This window comes from Akebia trifoliata, chromosome 3 (genome assembly GCF_017979445.1).
Source record: "Akebia trifoliata isolate Shusen 1 chromosome 3, ASM1797944v1, whole genome shotgun sequence".
Taxonomy (NCBI): domain Eukaryota; kingdom Viridiplantae; phylum Streptophyta; class Magnoliopsida; order Ranunculales; family Lardizabalaceae; genus Akebia; species Akebia trifoliata.
Genome location: NC_141377.1, coordinates 35,050,729 through 35,071,332, shown reverse-complemented (window position 1 = coordinate 35,071,332; position 20,604 = coordinate 35,050,729). Strand labels below are relative to the sequence as shown.

General features: G+C 32.8%; 1 protein-coding gene across 1 annotated transcript; it reads left to right on the top strand.

Annotated features, from left to right (window-relative positions):
• LOC147406579 (glutathione S-transferase zeta class-like) lies at window positions 1–11,533 on the top strand. Its single transcript, XM_086434679.1, has 11 exons — window positions 1–155; window positions 294–408; window positions 518–574; window positions 1,779–1,864; window positions 2,001–2,072; window positions 3,960–4,013; window positions 4,127–4,202; window positions 9,724–9,785; window positions 10,437–10,496; window positions 11,085–11,186; window positions 11,279–11,533. Exons 1-10 carry the CDS (start codon window positions 153–155, stop codon window positions 11,184–11,186), a joined length of 687 nt encoding a protein of 228 aa, XP_086290805.1. The 5' UTR covers window positions 1–152; the 3' UTR covers window positions 11,279–11,533.
• The last annotated feature ends 9,071 nt before the right edge of the window (window positions 11,534–20,604 follow it).

The following is a 20,604-nucleotide window of genomic DNA, read 5'->3' as shown; positions in this document are numbered from 1 at the left end:
CTCAAAGAACTGTAGATTTTTCCCTCGGGATACACAACAAATGTTTGCGATGGGACCATAGCTTTTCTCCAAATAAATACATACGTAGACATCTGTTGATCAAATTCGTCACTACTGATCATCATTCAGTATCGGACTATCGGTATCTCAGCATGGTGAGTGTCTTCTTCTTCCATTTCTTCTCCTTTTCACTTGCCCTAAAATTAATAATTTTCAAAACTATTTTTTTCTGTTTTTTTATAATCAATTTCCGATTTCTGAGTTGAATTATTTCACCTTTCAATGGATGGCAGGAAGCAAGCAATAGCGACTCCACTCGTCATCTTCTTCAAGAACCCAAATTGAAGCTATATTCGTATTGGAGGAGCTCATGTTCGTTCCGGGTTCGTATTGCACTGAATTTGAAAGGTTAGATTCTCAAACTCTCTTTGAGAGTCCACAAAATTTATCTATTAAATTTGGTGAAACCCTAGTGTTTTGATTTCTATTTGGTTGGTGCGTGTTTGTGAAAAAAAAGGTTTGAACTACGAGTACAAGGCTGTCAACCTGTTAAAAGGAGAGCAATTCAGTCCAGGTAAAGTGTGATTTTCAAACCCGGTTTCTATTCTGGTCTCGGACACCCATAAGGAACGAGTCGACTCGTCTGAGTGAGTATGCAAGAGACCTTGGCATCCTCCAATTCTTTTCTTTTTCAATAATAATTATTTTATCTTTTAGTAAAAAAGATAAGTAATTTCCCATCAAAATTATCATTTGACTTATCTTGTGAAGTACTGTACAAGCATTTAGTATAGGGTGAATTACTATTTCGTGGGCTGAAAATGTGTTATTTATGATTCTGGCTCACTCATGAACAATCACGTTTTCGTTAAAAACAAAATTCAGAACGAAGTGACTATTTTGTAGGTTTAAAATGACAATTTGGCAGGTTTAAAATTAAATTCAGTTTAAACCTGTGAAAGAGTCACTTTAAGAGTTGTTGAACTCACCTTGTAGCATCCAAAAACATGATTCAATGCCACGGGGTTGTAGAGGACAAAATTCTATGAACTTTGATAAAATTTAAAATAAAAAAAAAATTATTTTTCACCGTTAGTTTTAAATTTTAAATTTGGGAGTTCCGTGGAAGTTTGGTAGCCGTCGATTTTCAAAATCTTGGATCAAGCCCACATATATATATAGGAAGGGATCAACAGCCAACATTCTAAACAAAGTTTTGTCTTATATGGCTAAAAAGTTTCGAAATGGAATGATTTTTTTGTGATGATGATCTCTATAGTCGGTAGATCATCCTCACAAAAAATCAGCCAATTCTAAAATTTCTAACCCCATGAAAAGTGGTTACAAACTAACGGTAAAAATTGACGGTTCACGATTCTTCATCTTATAAACTAGGGTTAGAAATTTCAGAACTTGCTGATTTTTTGTAAGGATGATTTTCTCATCATAGAGATCATCCTCACATAAAATCAGCCCATCCCATCGAAGCATTTATCGACTTGACTGAGTTTTCATTGATTTAGTTGAGATTTTCAAAATATGGGGCAAGTCATCCGATCTCGGGTGAGTCAATGAGATGGTCTATTCACATTTATTTTCTCGCTCGGAGCTAGTCATATTCACTCTTTCGCTCGGTTGCCCCTGAGACCGAGACGACTCGCCATCTCAGACGAGTTTTTAACTTATGAGGTGAAGGAAGCTTCTTATAGTATTCCCTTGTTTTTTATGTATCACTTATTATTTGATTTTCTCACTTTTTCTCCATGCTTGAATTATAGAGTTTTCAAAGCTCAACCCTATTAATTTTGTGCCGGTTCTGGTGGATGGGGATGTAGTTATTGCCGATTCTCTTGCAATCACACTAGTCAGTGAATATCATTCTTCTCCTTTCTATATTATATGTTTTTAACAGTGAGTTCAAAATTTACTACCAATAATGTATTCTTCATCAATTTTATTAATTAATTAAAATGTGTTGTGGTTTATATGGCATGTTATAGTACTTGGAAGAGAAGTATCCTCAACATCCACTTTTGCCTCATGATATTCAGAAAAAAGCCATTAATATCCAGGTAAATAGCATGTCATCTTCCTTTTGCTTCAAATTTATCCTTTTGGTGTGTACTATGTGATACCTAAGATGAAGTCATTACACCAAAGTGAAGGGTTGGATAAGTTTAATGTGCTGAACTAAGTTAAATTGAAGATTGTATATCTGCTGACAATATAAAAAATAAATTAGTATCAGTTGAGATAACTTGGGGAAAGAACGGGGGGGGGGGGGAGTTGGGAGAAACGGGCCTTGAGGTGTTTTTTGTTGTTTGCATACATATTTTTTTTTAAAATAGATTTAAGTAGGGATGTACAAATTACCCATTACCCGACCTGGAACTGAACCGATAAAACGGAACCAAACCCGGACCTAACAAAAAATACCTGGGTATTGAATGTTGATGAAAATCCGAACCTGAACTACATCGAGTTAGTTTCAGTTTTAGCGGTATCCGAACCGAATCCGAAAATTCAATTCGGTTCTACCTGAATGTAAATGCCTAGATTTAAGTGTCAAGATGGGTTTTGATCCCAAGTCCGTTGCACTACCACACACAAACATTGCCACCTTATCTACATACATGTTGGACTATATTTCATCACATCCATGATTTTCATGGATTCACTGTTTGTATTGGTTACTTGTCTATTGCATCTAATATCATGAACAACCTCAAGAAGAACAAAATGGTTGCGATGTTATTTGGTTTACCATGTGACATTCGTTATGAGAGTTTACAATTATTTGAACTCATGTGTAGATATATAGTGAGAGTTTAGTGGTCTAAATCTCATCTACTTGGGTTTGGGAGTCACCACCATTCGTTTTATTAGTCAATAGAGTTTCATCAGACACAATGCTGGCAACAACGGTGGATTCAGTTTCATCAGCAACACATAAAGGGAAACTTTTTATAAGTAGGCCCAGCGGAACTACACTTTCTTTAAAGGGGGCAATCAATGAAAGCAAACCTAAGTTTAAGGTGTAAACGGACACCATACGAACAGTTTTGAAAATCAATTTTCAAGGAGTTGGTGACTCAAATATGGCCTTAACCTAGTGGTTTGGGTATGGAGGTTTGGTTGCATGTTGAGGATGGTGTTAGGTACCTCATCTTACCCACCAAGTTACTGGTTACCATGATATTGTCCAAAAGTGAAAATTAAGACTGTTTTTGAAGATTTTTAGTTAGAATGCTTATGATAATGTAATGTGTGTGTGTGTGTGGGCACATGGTGAAATGTAAATGAAATGTTTCACTTGCTGATTTTTTTGTTTGCTTTGAGTTGGAGTGCAAATCTAATAAGAGTTCACTTTTTAATGACTCGATCATTTTGATGATGATGCATGGGTGCGTGTGTGCAAAAGTGAATGCATGCTAATGTTCCTTAGGGAACTTATTATGGACTTAGAGGGGGAAATTACCTCATGTGGAGGGATTACTAGCAAAAAGGGAATGTTGTTGCTTATATTTCCCTTTTCTCATTAATAATTTTTTTCTTTGTTATTGATGGGAGTAGGGGCACTGATGTAACTTCCTACACAAGGTGTAACTCACCAAAAAAAGTTACTGAAATTTCTGGACAGACATTACTAGATACCCTGAACATAGTTTCCGGAAATTTATGGATTCTTTAGACAACTTGTATGACTATATATGATTGATTTCTACCCTACATTTTTGAGGATAGCATGTAGTCTATAGCTGCTGATTTTCTGAGAAGGAAGTCACAGATTATAACTTCCAACTTGCTGACTTATTTATAGTTTCTCACTGGCTATTTGGTTTGTACCTGTTTTCTCATCTTGCAATTTGTTTTTTGAAATTACACTTCTTCTTAGATCATGTGTAAAAAATGCAAATTGTCAGATACTAATGTGTTCCATTATTATTTTCTGCTTTTAGGCTGCCACCATTGTTTGCTCTAGCATACATCCCCTTCAGAATCTGGTGGTTTTGGTACTTATTCGTATGATTAATCCTCGCTCCTCGAAAATGCATTTTTTTTTTGTAGGTTATTGATGTTTTCATGACTCATTAGCTGTTTACCATTTCTGCTTCTTTGTCTTCAGAAATACATCGAGGAAAAAGTGAGCTCTGATGAGAAGCTTGCTTGGGTTCAATATCATATAGGAAAAGGATTCACAGGTGAGCTTTTGTTGCCACTATATCTCATATTTAATCCTCAGAATTCTTGGTGCTTATACTTTCATAATTGTCAAAATTATAATCAAGCAATCTAATTGTGCATCATTCATGCATTTTTACTGGCACTACGGTTCAACTTTGCTTATAAGGTCAAATGTCTGCATCTTAATTATAGATAGCATGACATTTTGGTGCCATCAATTTCTATCAAATTTCCTCCAGTTAGTAGCATACAGTTCAACTTTGATACAATCAGATTGTAAAAAGGATCTTAAGAGACCACCAATCCCAATGACAGCCTAGTAGGCTCGACATTGTGATAATATAAAAATTCAGTCAAAGGTCCCCAAGCGCCATCTTATCCTCCACTATAGCTTCTGCTGTATGGAATAATCTGCAAGTTCTCATATCTGTCCTGGATAGAAAGCGAGATATGGCAATGGAGGAATTTGTGATCAGTTGAGAAGAAGGGGCTTCTGTTGTTCAAAATGTTGTTGTATATGCATGTCTTAGGAGAAATCTGTGAACCACTTGCTTGTCCATTGTGTTGCGGCAAAGGAGCTATGGGACCATTTCTTTTCTTTATTTGGCGTGGATTGTTGTGTGCCTACTGCTGTAACAGAGGTCTTCATGGAGTGGTTTCAGCTGGGGTTGAGCTTCTATGATTCAAAGAGATTGATTTAGAGCCTAAACTCATTGCTATTAGCTGGGGTGTTTGGAAGTAGTGAAATGCCAAGAATTTTTTTAAGGAAAAGAACAAACTAGTCAAGAGTTTCTTTTATCGTTGCTTGGTTTTTTATTTTTTTGGTGTAAGATTTTTAAAGAATTTAAAGCGGTTTTTTTTTAGGACTTCCAAGTTCGGTGGGACATGGTGTGTAGTATTTCAGTGCTGTAACTTTGGTGGTTTCTTGTATTCAGGTTGGTCATCTCAACCTCCCCTTCTCTCCTTTTTAATAAAATTTTCTTTCTTTATCAAAAAAGAAAAAAGAAAAAAAGAAAAAAAGAAAAAGAAAGCGGGATATGGCTACTCCCACCTGGGTCATTTCTCCAAGCATGCCCATCTTCAATTTCTGTTGAATTTCTCTTTGGGGCTGCCTTGATGCTTCTCCAAGCATGAACTCTCAAAGGCATGGTTTACTCCTTGGTGATTACTTTTGGATTTCCTCCACTTTGTCAAGCTATGCTTTACATGCATTGTAATTGACAGTATACCAATAGATTGTGTTATTTACTAGCACAAGATTCATCCCTTCCATCCCCCTTCCTATGCAACTATGTGAAAACTACTTCTTTTGGTTTATACTAGGTTTAGGAACCACACCCTGTAAAGCTGTAGGTTTAGTCATAAACCTTATTGACTTTTTTAGAGGCACAAGTGATGTAGATAGGCTTGTTGACACTTATCTCAGTGTTTATGATCGAGTTAAGATGCGTCGAAAAAAGAAATCAACAACATTAACCGATTCAACTCGACCCAGTCTTTGACCGGTACACAAGACCTAGTCCAACTTCTCTTAGGATTCTTTCTTTTATTGAATTTCTATTTTTTAAGTTGCTCAAGTATTAGTTAGTTTCTATTTCTATTTTAGAAAGTTTCCTTTTCTAGTTAGTTTCTAATTTGTTTTATGTTTCAAATTCGTTTTTATTCTTTAGGTTATAATTAAAAGTCCGTTTAAATGTCAAAATTGAGTTCTAATAGAATTAGAAGGTTAGTAATATGTTATAGATAGATTAGGAAGTTATTTTTTTAATGTTTTAAAAGGTTTTGAAGTTGTTATGAAGGAGTTCTCTATATAAAGAGCTCCAATAAACAAATTCAGTGAAGTTAGTTTTTGAAGATTGGTTAATAAAAGAAAAAGAAGAGACTTCTTCCCTTTTTATTTTATTTTATTTTGAGATAAGTACCCGATATTAGTTCTTAATTTTAGATTTTACAATTGATTCCCACAATCTCAAACATTAGATTGAAGTTTCTAGTATGTTTTGCTCGACATAGAGATTCTTCATTACGCCTAGTTCTTGGGATTTCACCTTAGAACCACATTTTTAACATAAACTTTAGGATTGTGTGTTCTACCCTACATCAACAAGCCAACTTACACCACTTGTTTTCACTTTTCGTGACTACTTTATTTTGAATTAAAATGGTTCAACTATTGGAAGAAGAAATTCATGTTAGAATTTAAAAACTTAGCTGTTGTTAAGCATTGTCGCTTATAATGTTGTATTCCACTAGGATCTATGAAGGGAACTTGAATTTCTTTAAAACCTGTGACCCCTTTGTTTTTCTCCACATGGTTTCACCTGTTTCTACTTTTTTAGGCTCATTTGTGCATCTAGTTCATCACTACCAACCTTACAATGTTTTCTAAGGAACTTTCGTCCTTTCAATGGGTGGTTGGTCTCTTCTATCACCATCATGATCAACATGTTTGAACGATTTCTAGAACTAATGAAGACTATTGATATTTTCCTCCTCCCTTTTAGATATGCTCCATCGAGTGACGTTAGATTTGTGGTCTTCTTGTCAACCTTTTGCAGACACGTCCACACAGATCCCCAAGGGCTTAGAAATGACCATTGTTCCCAGAGAAGAACCATCTCATAAAAAAGATAGCTACCATACTTAAGAACATCATTTGTGTATCATCTGTCATCGTTTATGGAGTCAAATTGGTATACCATCTACCCTCATAATTGGTACTCTTGCAAATTTTAAGTAGTTTTTTTTCTGAATCTACAAAGAACATTGCCTTCCTTAGTGTTCCATGGAGAGAATTTTTTCCCTAGGTGACTAATTGGTCAATTTGGTTTGAAAGGAAAAATTGTGTGGGTGATACTTCTTTAGTTCTGTTTGCTGTGTGTTGGGCATTTAGAAAAAGCAAACGTGATTGAAATTTTGAATGAGGTTAGGGGGGTAAATGATGAAAAACATTTAAGTGAGTTAAAGGGGGAAAATAAAAAAATATAGTAAAGTTTGATGGGATGAAGGGCATCCTCGTTGGGGTTAACAAGAAAAAAATAAAGTTGGAGGGATACTATTTAAAAAAATTGACGGTAAGGGGTTAAATATGAAAAATCAATAAAGTTGGTTAAAGAGGTAAAAAGAGGAAATATAGTAAAGGTAGAGGAGGTAAAGAGTAAAGAAAATAAAGTGGGACCCATAATATTGTAGCTTGGTGGGATGTTCGTCCCACACAACATTCTAGCGAATGAGACGTTTATCCCCCACACAACTGTAGTAAAGTGGGGCCCTACAATTAGGCTGCAACTTGGGCGGGTTGGGTAAGGTTAGAGATCAACCCGTGCCTTAGCCCAATCCGACCTTGGGCATGAAATGCTCAAATCGAACCCTACCCAAGTCAAGCTAGTCGGGTTGTTCGGGTTAATACATTCCTCATTAATTCTAGATAATTTTGTACTAATAAGGGTTTATATAAATATAAGTGGCATGTAAAATAACTTAAAATTTACAATTATTTTTCTTAAAAATGTGTTTCAAAAGCTTTATACATAAAATTATATGCTAATTTAAGAGAGAAGAAAAATAAGAAGATTGACTAAAATAATCATTTTTATTAATAATCACCATTTTTAAGAAAAGAAAAATATTTAAAGTTGTAATATAATTATTGTATGACAATATAGAATTACACTTAAAACAAAGCATTATTAACAAAGATGATTATTTATCTAATGAAAATATTTACATATTAATTTGGATATATAGATAAACGAAAGCATACATATTGAAATATGAATTATGAGTGCAAAAGAAACCAAGATAAGAAATATTTTTAAATTATAATTATATTAAGTTCAGGTTCGAGCAAATCGGGGTTGGTTGATATCTATTCCCGCGTCCAACCTGATTTGAGTTGGGTATTTTTTTTTGTTCCCCAAACCCGAGGACAGACCCAAACTAACTATGCCCATGCATGACCCAAGGTCGGGTTCAACACATCGGATTCGAGTTTTGTCCACCCAAGATGCAGCCCTACCTACAATTGTGTTTTATTACATAATAGTAGGCACAGGCATCTTCTCTCAGGTTAAAGGGGTAAAAGCAAAAAAAAGAAGTTGGAGGGGTATTATTATTAAAAAAAATTGAGATTGAAGGGGTAAAAGATGAAAAACAATAAAGGGGTAAAAGAGGTAATGTAATAAAATTAGGGGAGGTGAAGAATAAATGAAATAAAGTGGGTCCCAAGAAAATATAGCTTGATGGAAGGGGTATTATTAAAAAAATTGAGATTAAAAGGGTAAGAGATCAAAAACAATAAGATGGATTAAAGGGGCAAAAGAGAAAATATAATAAAGTTAGAGGGGAGCATCCTTGGTGAAAGGGGTAAAAGTGGAAAAAAAAAAGAGTTGGAGTGGTATTATTAAAAAAAATTGAGATTAAAAAGGGTAAAAGAGAAAATATAGGAAAATTAGAGGAGATGAAGAATAAAAGAAATAAAGTGGGTCCTATGACATAATAATTTGATGGGAGGTTTAACCCCCAAAACTGTAGAGGATGGGAGGTTTGTGTCACACACAACTGTTCCAACTCAGTTGTGTTTTATTTTATAGATATGTATGTGTGTATATTTTTTGCTTGGGATTTTTCATCGTAGAAATACAACTGGTAATTCTGTTATTGGCCAATTTCTTACCCTAGTGTTTGTTCTTGTTTTCATTTTTATCCTTGAATTTTTTTTATTTTTTTTTTTGTTTTTCTATTCAATTACTTTTTAGCTGTTTGTTAATAAAATATTCCTTGTTATCATTTAAAATGTGAGAGGGGGGGAGGGGGGGGGGAACATGTTATTCGATGACCATAATGGTCTAATAAAGGCCCAAGGGACTGTAGCAGTCAATTTCACAAATGAGTGCATAAGATCATGGTTTAAAATGCTTCCATCTCGGTTGTACTTCGTCCTAATTTCTGTTATTCCTTTAACTACTTGTACAACACTCGAGGCCCTTTCAACTTGAATGGCTGATTCTCCCACTTGGGTATCTACTGTTGTCATTCTCCCTCTTCTCAGCTGTGAGTTTGTGGTTTCAACTTCATGACTTCCTTATGAAGGCAATCCATACTTCCGAGTAACAGATTCTTGCACTATCCTCTTCATCTGTGAAGCTCCTTTGTCCCTCAAGTAGAGGCTGCTCTAGAATCCATGCTGTCTTTTGATGATTGCAACTTCTAACCCAAGCTCCATCTTCTTTGACCTGTTTTTTTTTTTGTTTTTTTGGCTAAGCGTCTGTATTCTGCTGTATTCATATTATTAACAAACTACAGAACTAGTGAAAAGAATTCCCTTTGTCCAATGTTGCTCTTTTGACCACCCTTTTGTAAGTGGTCCTACTACCTCATTAGTCTCTTAGCTTCCCTTCCATGGTGAGATAAGTTCATTATCTCAAGTTTGCTACCTTTGAATGTGCTAGTCTGAGGTTTTTTTTTTTTTTTTGTGCCCTTTTTTCACTTTTTTTTTTTTTTTTTTGTTTTTTAATATTGTATTTGCACCTGTTTCAGCACTTGAGAAGCTGTTAGAAGGTTATGCTGGAAAATATGCCACAGGAGATGAAGTGTTCCTGGTATGTTTCTCCAAGTTCATGTGTTTATTGATATGCTTGCTCCTTGTTTATGATTGTAATATTGTTAGATTGCATGCCCTTTCTTGGTGAACATATTGATAATATTGGCACAACATACTTGCATTTGAATGAGCTATCATATAATTGTTGGCATTGTTTGTTTGTTTTTTTTTCCTTTGATTATATTGTCATGCCTCTTTGTCCTGAGTCATGCGCCTTACATGTTCATGAACCTTCTGAAAGAAATAGAAGTAAATTAGCAAGAAAAGAATAAGAAGAATGAGGAAGAAATTAATTATTAACAAAAAATAATAATATTAATTAATGTGATACGTATGCCTCAGCTAAAATGCGTACACCTCACATTGAGGCATATGCCATTTTTTGTGTCATGGTTTGAGGTGTAAACCTTCGCTGCGTTTATGTTTCAACCTTGTGCCTCGGCATTTTTAATGTGTCTCATCTTGAGGCGTGCCTCAATGCGTAAGTTTCACACCCCTCTAAAAACACTGGACTAAACTACCCCTATGATTTATCATAACTGAACTCCACATGAGATTGGACAGCACAAATGCATCATTTATGAACAGTGTTTTATGCTACCATTGAGTATTGACTGAAATATGATGCATGGATTGACTGTTACTGCAGGCAGACATATTTCTAGCTCCTCAGCTTCATGCTGCGGTGACACGGTTCAAAATTGACATGGTAGGTGCCCCTACTTTAAATTTCCACACTGTTAACATATATGGGCTTTTCATATCTGGTCATATGGATTTTGCTTTTGATATCTCTGTGAATTGGTTAATTGCTTATGGTTTCACTCGTCCTTGATCTTCAAAAATTATAAAAAAGGGGTGAGTACTAAAGAAGGGTCACTGTGTCACTCAGAGACATTTATAGTTGTTCAGGTCCCATCTTTTAGAATCAACATTCTCAATCGAATGTGTTGCACTTCTGATGTAAGTTTAGCTTCTACTTTGGAACCTTACCGTTTCTGCATTTACTTAGAAACCCATATTTTCCTTGATCAATGTCATACAGTTTTTTGTTTCCAAAAGCTAATTATTCTAACGAATGACTATAGTCGATAAAACCATTAAATTGTTTATAAGAGCACACACTAATCTCTGTTATTTATTTAATGCAAATTCTTCCTTTCCCCATATTTTTTCATGATCTATTTGTTGCCATCAGTTTTCCACTCCAAGGGTCCTGCATCTATTATTAACTACTTTATTATGTTCAGTTGAATTCAAGGTCTCACAAGTCTTTCTTGTTCAATTGTTTGTACAGGCTCAGTTCCCTCTGCTAGCACGGCTACACGAGGCATACAATGAGCTACCAGCATTCCAGGCTGCTAAGCCAGAAAATCAGCCAGATTTTGTGGGATCATAGGTTTGTTCAGTCTCCCCCCTCTAATAAAATGGTTCAACTTTTTTTTTCTTCTTCTTTTCTTTTAATGAAGAAATGTTGCAGAAACCGGGCAGGGAGATATACGTATGTTTTATGACATTATCTGTGGAGATGAGTAGCTCTTATTTGGGCTGAGTCTCTTTAACTCATATGTTTTATTATTGGGAACTTGGGTTGGTTTAAGTCTTATATTACAGCTAATAATATAAGAATATGGCTGGAATAATCAATTTCTGAAAAAATTGACTGACTCAGCTTATTTTTTGGAAGTTTTGTGTTTTCTTCTTCTTTTACCGTACCAGTAATATCTTTGTAAGAGGATATGTTAAGATGGATGAATGATTTGATTAGGTCAAGTGATTCTCAAATATAGATCCAATATGAAAATAAAAGAAATTTCGTTGATAGAAATGCTGATAATAAAATTGACGGAAGTATTAATATGAGATATAGGTGCATCCCTTGTTTAATATATTTCTCAAGATATAGTATAAATTTTGTGATCAACCACAATATTTGGGATAGAAAATTATGATGATTTTGTAATTTTTATATTAAATGCTGCTGTTATTATTATCTTCTACAAATCATTTAATTAAGTTTTGATTATGAAAAAAAAAAAAAAAGTTTTATTGTTTGGGATTTTTATTTTTATTTTTCTAGAGAGATGAGAGAATGCCCAAGATTGGTCTTGAATAACATTTATTTGCAAATGATTTGTGGTACTTTTTGTGTAATTGTTGGCTTCACATTGTACATGCCAAACTAGCCCGATTCACTTTCATTTATGATAATCTTATATGGTGGTAATTGTTTTGGTAAGTTGACACTCTTTATTCAAAACCCAAAAGTTTGAAGTTGAGCGTATTAATATGTACAAAAATCCAATAAATATGCCTAAATCCGCAAGAAAAAGAGGAGATGCAAATTTTGTTGACATATACATCATGATTAAATCCTGGGCTCTGAAGTGAACCAATGTGCTATTCATAGAGTATTACAATCATTTACTATTTATCATAGGTCTTTGGTAATTTTTTTTTTTTTGTCGAATCTGGATCTTATGCACCTAGAGGGTAAGGTGGGGGATTGAAACCCTCCTCCCATATACCTCAATGCATGTGGTGTAAGTCACAATACAAGGAATTAATGCCTAAAATATAAATATTTTAAAATTTCCTTCAATTATGGCTTCCGTGGCATGATTTGAGGTGTGGGAGGAAGGATTTCAATCCATTACCTGGGTGCATACGATCGGAACACTTGTTAGCAATCTCTTGTTTTATTTTGGGAATTTTTCATTTTATTAAATAAAAGTATTATTCGATCACATCTTTCAATGATTCAGAAAAGTTCAGAGTAGTTTTAGTTATAAAAAGAATCAAACGGATTTTAAAGAATTTTTCTAAAAATCAGCTACAAAGAAAACACAGCAGTAGACTTTGAGGGTAAGCTTCCGCATCGATTTTTCTCCTCTCTTTTATCTTTCTATGCCATCCCTCTTGTTCTTACTAATAATTTAGAACAATGTTGAAGTGACTTCTAAATTGTACCCCATACTCCACACCATGACGTGAAAGTGAGTAGTAACCATAAGTGCTTTTAAAAACAAGTCAAAAAAGCATCTATGATTCTTATTCACTTTCATGTCTAGATATACCATAACGAGGTACAATCTTTATGTCACTCCAGCACGATGTGAGCTACAATAATTGGTAATTCATTTGTACTCGGCAAAAGCATAACCTACCATTAATGGGTCCCACTCTTGCAAGTTCAGAAACTTGAATCTGTAAGTGCAAATCCCAAGGATCATATATTTCATAATATTCTAATACCCTTAAATAGTTTTAAAACTTCTCCTATGTGAATCCATTTCCCTGTTTCAAAATTGTCCTATTATATGCATAATTCGGTCGGTTTAAAGTGTTTTTATTTCTTATATATATGTGCATGTTTGTCATTTAGCAAATGTATTGACCGGATTTTTGTAATTCAAAATTTGAATAAAATTATATTTTTTCATGTATTCCAAATACCTTACACGGACTCTTTTTTACTCTCTTAAAAAAAGAGTTGCTACTGACACCCCAAATTTTACTTGTTACATCACAATTTCTTAAATTCTTTATCACACCCCTATTAAAGTTTAAAACACACCGTTCAAACATTGCAAACGTTTGGTTCAAATTATTATCTCAACATTATAAATCTCATTCAAACAATTTCAATAGTTGTTTACAATTATGATTAAGCTCATATAAAATCTTAAAACAAAATAAAAAGAAAAAATCTAATCAAAAAAATAAACAAGAGAGCTTTTATAAGCGCACCCAAACCCTTTACTTATTGTCTTTACTTTTAATTGGGGTGTAATAAGTGAAAGTTGGGGTGCCAATAGTAATTCTCTACAAAAATGAGAGCTATTATTAGCACTCTAACTTTTACTTATTACACCTCAATTAAAAATAAAGTAAATAAGTAAATGCATGAGCATAAGTAAAAGTTGGGGTGCCAGTAGAAGCTCTCTCGTTTTTAGTTAGATTTTTATTTTTTGGATGTAGGATTTTATATGAGCATAATCATAATTGAAAACAACTATTGAAATTACTTGAATGAGTGTTATAATGTTTAAATTTTAATTTGAGTCAGACCTTATTAATGTTTGAAGAGTGTTCAAATTTTTAATTGGGATGTGATAAATAACTTAAGAAATTAGGGTGTAATAAGTAAAAGTTAGTGTGCCATTAACAGCTCTAAAAATTAAAGAGAAGGAAGGTTCTAGTGTAGGCAACAACTTTTAAGTCTTTCTCTTCTTTTTTAATTGTCCATTCAAAGTGTGGTGTTAGTGCCAATTTTGTAAAGTTGAATGTGACACTCTCTTTTTGAAGTTGGTAGTGTTGTATAGGAAAAAACACCTTTTACCAATGCATTACATGAGAATTGTTCTTTGAAAATATTTGAAGGATTTTCTTCATTCATCCTAAACCTACAACTGGTGGGAAGCAAATGGGCTCATGAACTACAAGAATAAAAAATTATTTAAGGTTTGAATTGTTTTAAAATATTAATTCAAGAGATCTATTTATAAATATTAAATAAATAATCTAATTTTATAATATGATGTGTCATTTAATATTATATATGAATTTATTTATAATTTTTTTAAATAATTAATATAAATTTGCTTCATCAATACTCATTTGTATTCTTAGAGCACCCGATAACACCAAGTAATTTATGGGATAAATCCCTCATGGTGATCTCAAAGGGGGCATTCAAACTCAAGACCTCCACTTCTTGAGGTGTGGTCTTGGCCATCTCACCAACCCTTAGATGATTATTTAATGTGCAATTTGCATCTTATCTTATCTTAGTGATACACACAGGCATCCTCTTTGGGATTAAGGGAGTAAAAGTAGAAAAAATAAAAAATAAAGTTAGGGGGTATTATTTAAAAAAATTGGTTAAAGGGTAAAAGATGAAAAATAATAAAATGAATTTAAAGAGTAAAAGAGGAAATATAGTAAAATTAGAAGGACTTAATAGGAAAGGCAATAAAATAAGTTCCACAAAAATTGTATTTGTAAGGATATTCTTAAAGAATTACATTTTAGATAGATTTCAGATAAAATTATAAATTATGACCTTTAAAGACTAGGGCTGACTTGTTTCACTCTCTTATTTGTTTGTAGACCTCAATGAGTCCACCTATTGGTGATTGATCCCGGCACAAGATTCATCTAGGGTTAGCAATGATCCAAAATATACCCGATGTCTAAATAGGTCCAATCCAATCTAATCTGGAAAAACATGAAAAATCGGATTTTCGGATTGAAATCTTAGCTTCGAAATAATTTTGGATCATATTCGGATCTATCCCAATCCAATCCGAACTTATTTCAATAAATTTTTTTATTCTTTATTTCATATAAATACATATAGATACAACATTTTAGTATTTTTTATTTCCCTCTATATTTGTAGTAGGACAGTAAATTTTTTTAAATTTTATATATTTATAATTTTGAACATTGATAGTTTGAAAATAAGGCATGTGTTCGGATTGGTTTGGGATTAAGGATAAAATGAAACATATTAGATTCGATTTACATATTCATTAATCTATTCGAATCAGGTTGAATTGGATCAGGTACATCTTTAAAAAAATCGGGTCAAATTGGAGTGCCACTGATCCGATATCGAATCGATCTGTTGCCAGCCCCTAGATTCATTAATTAACTTTAAAGCCTAAAAAAATACTCGGGTGTTTGGCTTATCTAAATCACTTGACCTTTTCTTTTGTCTTCGTTCGTTAATGTTAATTGTGAAAAAAGAATCGATCCACATGTACATTGTGCATTGGTAATTAATGTGTGAGAAAACCATTGTCAACATTGGAGGATAAAGAAAACATATGTTTAAAGGCCAAAACAGAAATTTGATTGGTAGTCATTAATTCGAGACATTTTTTTAAGAAAGGATATTTTAAAAATACCACCTATTAAATCTGTGATATTAAGTTTACCCCCTTGCAAAATGCAAGATTAGGTTTACCCCCATGACAGTAGAATTACATTGCTTTTTTCTAGACGATTTAATTTAAATTTTTGAAGAGTATTTTGAGAAAAAAAAAATCAAAAATCAAAATTTCACTCTTAAATCATCAAGAAAATGCAAATTTTAATTTGGTCAAGGGGGTAAACCTAATATCACCAATTTAATAGGGGTATTTCTAAAATACTCTTTAAAAGTACATTTGACTGCAAGTTGTTAGATGATTGATCGGGAGTTCAATCATTTCATATCTATAGTACAAATTATTATGACAATATAAAAGATGTGGGCTCACTTTCAAATTCTTATCTAATTTCCCCATAATCTCTCTCATACTTTTTTCTTCCTCTTTTGTAAGAGAGTCGTGATGAATGCACGCGGTTGGGTACATGGACGATGTGGCAAGGGCATAGAACCGCACATCTTTTTCATGTGCATCCCAATGAAAAAGATGTGTGATTATGTGCCCTTGCCATGTCAACCGCGTACCAAGACTGCATGCATTCATCATTATTCTTTGTTAAGATCGTTTCTCCTCTGAGTTCCTTTTCCATAACTCGTGCTATGACCCTTGGATTTAGACAAAGTGGTAGATCCATCTCAACCTGTTATTTCCTATTCGTCACCTAAATTTTATTTGCATATACAACTACTTTATTACTTTTTGATTTTGAAATATGATCATATTTGATTCTTAATTTTTCTTTAACTTTGTGTTGGTTGGAGGCAAGGGGAAAAGAAAAGGACCATTTAATCTTATGAAAATGTAGGTGCATAATTACAATCGACGACATGGACCAATAAGAAATTTCCACGTGACAACGAGGGATGAATAAGTTGAATCAAGTTAGTCACGTATTTGACCTATCCATGTTTAAGATTTAACTCAGTTGACAAGTAGCAAGGGTGGAGTCAAGATTTTCTTGTAGAGGTGGCAAACTATAATTACTCATGAATATGAGGGGTCTTGAGCAGAAAATTCAAGGATTTTTTGTTAGAACTTTAAAAAAGATTATTTAGGTTATTTCTCATTATTCTATGAGATAAGACCTAAGTCAAGGGATAATGTGATCATTTAGGGTGGAGGCAAATGCCAAATATTAATCAAATAGAGGGGCTATAATAAACCCAAAAATTTAAGTGGGACGGGAGTAAATAATTTTCTAATGTGGGGTTAACATGGGGGTAAAGTCAAATTATATCAAATTATGAAGAGGATAATGTAATTTTTTTTTAATTGTGGGGCCTAGAGCTTCCATTGAACCCACTGTAAATCCGCCTCTAATGAGTGAGATTAGCCGAGACTGCCATGTGTCAACTCTACTGAGTGCAAAACAAAGCTCAACTAAAATAACATATGGCTAAAGGAGAATACTACGCTGGAGATAGCTTTGTCCGAGTAATCACTCTTGTAAAGGAAAAAAATGTGAAGATGACTGAGAAGAGAAATACAAATCATAATTGAAGATTTTTCGTGGATTATTAGGATTATAGGAAAGTCTAACGAATAAAAATATAACATTAAAAAGAGTTTAGGATGAACACGGAAAGATTTGGACAACCCTATCAAGGAAGGTTGCCTAAAGAAAAAAAGATAAAAAAAAAAAACTAATCCTATAAAAATACAAGACAACACTTAGGTAAAAGACTTTTGCTTAGTTCTTCAATTGTCTGATCTACTTAATTTTTTTTTGATATTTGCTAACTTAAGCATTGAATGATCATAATTGGAAACATATCTCAAGTCTAAGACTTTTTACAGATATCAGGAGAAATATCATCATTGAAAAAAGAATTTTTTTTTTTTGGGGGGGGGGGGGGGGGGCAAATAGAAAGTGTTGATCTAATTTTTTGATGCATTGTATATACACACAAGTCTCAGTTAGTAATTAATAAATCATTCTATATCTTTTAATATTGTGTATTATATTTATCAATTGCTACTTTTTATTATTTTTGTTACATGATTTTGAAATTTTTCCAAGACCAAGATGATTTAGGCAAGTTATCTTGCTCTATAATTAAGTTAAGAGTCAATGCAAATCGCCCATCAAATTAACTCATCCAAGGTCTAGGATGATTCATGTGGCATTTCATAAAATTTAAGATTAAGTAAATGATTTTTTATTAATAATTATTATAAATATAAATAAAAGGGAATGCTAACATTTAAGACCTCATTATGACATTAATATTGTTCACTAAACTCACTTTCTAATAATAGCTTCCGCATTTTATCTTTCAGTGAAAAAGACAATGTTATGTTGGACTTTTACATAATAAATACTAAAACTATATTTAGATTGAAAGAAGTAGAGATAAGAAAATAGAAAGTGTTGATCTAATTTTTTGATGCATTGTATATACACACAAGTCTCAGTTAGTAATTAATAAATCATTCTATATCTTTTAATATTGTGTATTATATTTATCAATTGCTACTTTTTATTATTTTTGTTACATGATTTTGAAATTTTTCCAAGACCAAGATGATTTAGGCAAGTTATCTTGCTCTATAATTAAGTTAAGAGTCAATGCAAATCGCCCATCAAATTAACTCATCCAAGGTCTAGGATGATTCATGTGGCATTTCATAAAATTTAAGATTAAGTAAATGATTTTTTATTAATAATTATTATAAATATAAATAAAAGGGAATGCTAACATTTAAGACCTCATTATGACATTAATATTGTTCACTAAACTCACTTTCTAATAATAGCTTCCGCATTTTATCTTTCAGTGAAAAAGACAATGTTATGTTGGACTTTTACATAATAAATACTAAAACTATATTTAGATTGAAAGAAGTAGAGATAAGAAAAGAGAAGAGAAGAGGAACTCAATTTCTTTCCACCATGTTTGTTTGGATTAACAGGAGAGAACTTGGGACAATTTTGGAATTTTAAAATATCTTAAAAAATATCTTGAGGCAAAGTTGGAAATGTAAAATTTTTTAAAAGGGTTTCTCTCATCTTTTCTCAAGTTTTGGAGAAAAAGAAAACTAACATTTTTTTCTCTCATTTTCTCTCGAATTCTTTTCTCTTCTTTCCCTACTTGGCAATCCAAACAAGGGAAATAGAGAGAAACTCATTTATTTTCTCTTCTCTTCTCTTCATTTCTCTCAATCCAAACATAACATAAGAGTATTTTAGTCTTTTGATTTAAATGTTGTTTTTTTTTATTTATTAAATGCTTCGATAATCAATGCCAACATAATAAATGTATTTATCAAGGACATAATAAATGTATTTATTATGTATAAAACTAACATACTTTGGTCTTTTTTTTACTAATGTTGAGTTTGGATTGAGAGAAATGGAGAGAAGAAAAAAGAAAATAAATGAGTTTCTCTCCATTTCTCTTGTTTGGATTATCAAGTGGGGAGAGAAGAAAAAAGAATTGGAGAAAAAAAAATGCGAGTTTTCTTTCTCTCAAAAAGTGGAGAAAAGAGAAGGAAAACCCTTTTAAAATATTTTATAATTTCAATTCTGCCCTTAGATCTCTTTTAAGATATTTTAAAATTTCAAAGTTGTCCTAAGTACTCTCTTGTCAATCCAAACATGGTGGAGAGAAATTGAGTTTATCTTCTCTTTTATTAATGAGTTTTTCTTCTCTCCACTTCTTTCAATCCAAATATAACCTAAATGATGAAATGGAGAGGGGTATTATTGAAAAAAATATGGTGTAAAATGTTAGCGTCCCCCATAAGTTCTTGGACTTTAGCACTCCCCATAAATAAATATTCATAACAAAATTTAAAATTGAATTTATAGTAATCAACTTATGAGTTGCAACAATAAAATAAAATAAAATGTACTTACACAAACAAACATATTTAAATAAATTTTATGACTCCAAACTAGGTCTTGAACGTGTTTGTTGTTATCGAAAACTGGGTTTGAAAACTATGTTTTATTTTAGAGTAATGATGGGTTGACATAGCAGTTCTAGTGTGATTTTCACAATTCTGACATGGCTTAGTATCCATATCATCCACTTAATGAGTCAGTAGCCACATCATCTTTTATTATTAAAAAAAAAAAAAGAAATTTGATGAAAAAACAAAAACTTGGTGAAGAAGCTAACATCTCCTCCTCTTTTCTCTTTGCTAAGAGAAGAAATTTGGTGAAGAAGCTAAAAAAGCAGAAACTTGAATTAATCGTTGTTATGGTTTAGTGAAGAACAAAGTTTATTATCCGCAATAAATGCTTCAAACTTCAATGGAGCTTTAGAGATTCAAAGAAAGGACAAGATGTGTGTGTGTGTGTGAGAGAGAGAGAGAGAGAGAGAGAGAGAGAAGCTTTCGTTCAACGTCATTAATGGAGTTTTCAATGATAAAACCCAGAAGACCAAAAGAAAAGACAAACAAATACCTAATGAGCCATAAATCCTAGAGTATTTAGGCTTGTTAACTTCAATCTAAGAAAAAAGGTGAGAAGAGAAAACAAGAGATGACTTTATCTAAGAAACAAAGACAGAAGAGGAGAAGATGTTAACTTCTTTACTAAGTTTCTATTTTTTTTAATTTCTTCACCAAATTTTTATTTTTTTAATAATAAAAGACGACGAAGCTGCTGACTCATTAAGTGGATGACATGGATATTAAGCCATGTCAGAATTGTGAGAATCACTATAGAAATGCTGTGCCACCCCAACACTACTCTTTATTTTAGGTGATGTTAACTTGTAAGCTAATGGCATACGTTAAGATACATTAAATAAACCTCAAAGATTTATCGTATTACCTAAAATACCCTCAAAAAACTTTTTCCTACCAAAAAGACTATTGTTTATATATATATATATATATGGGAAATGTTCAGCACCCTAAGTTTTACCA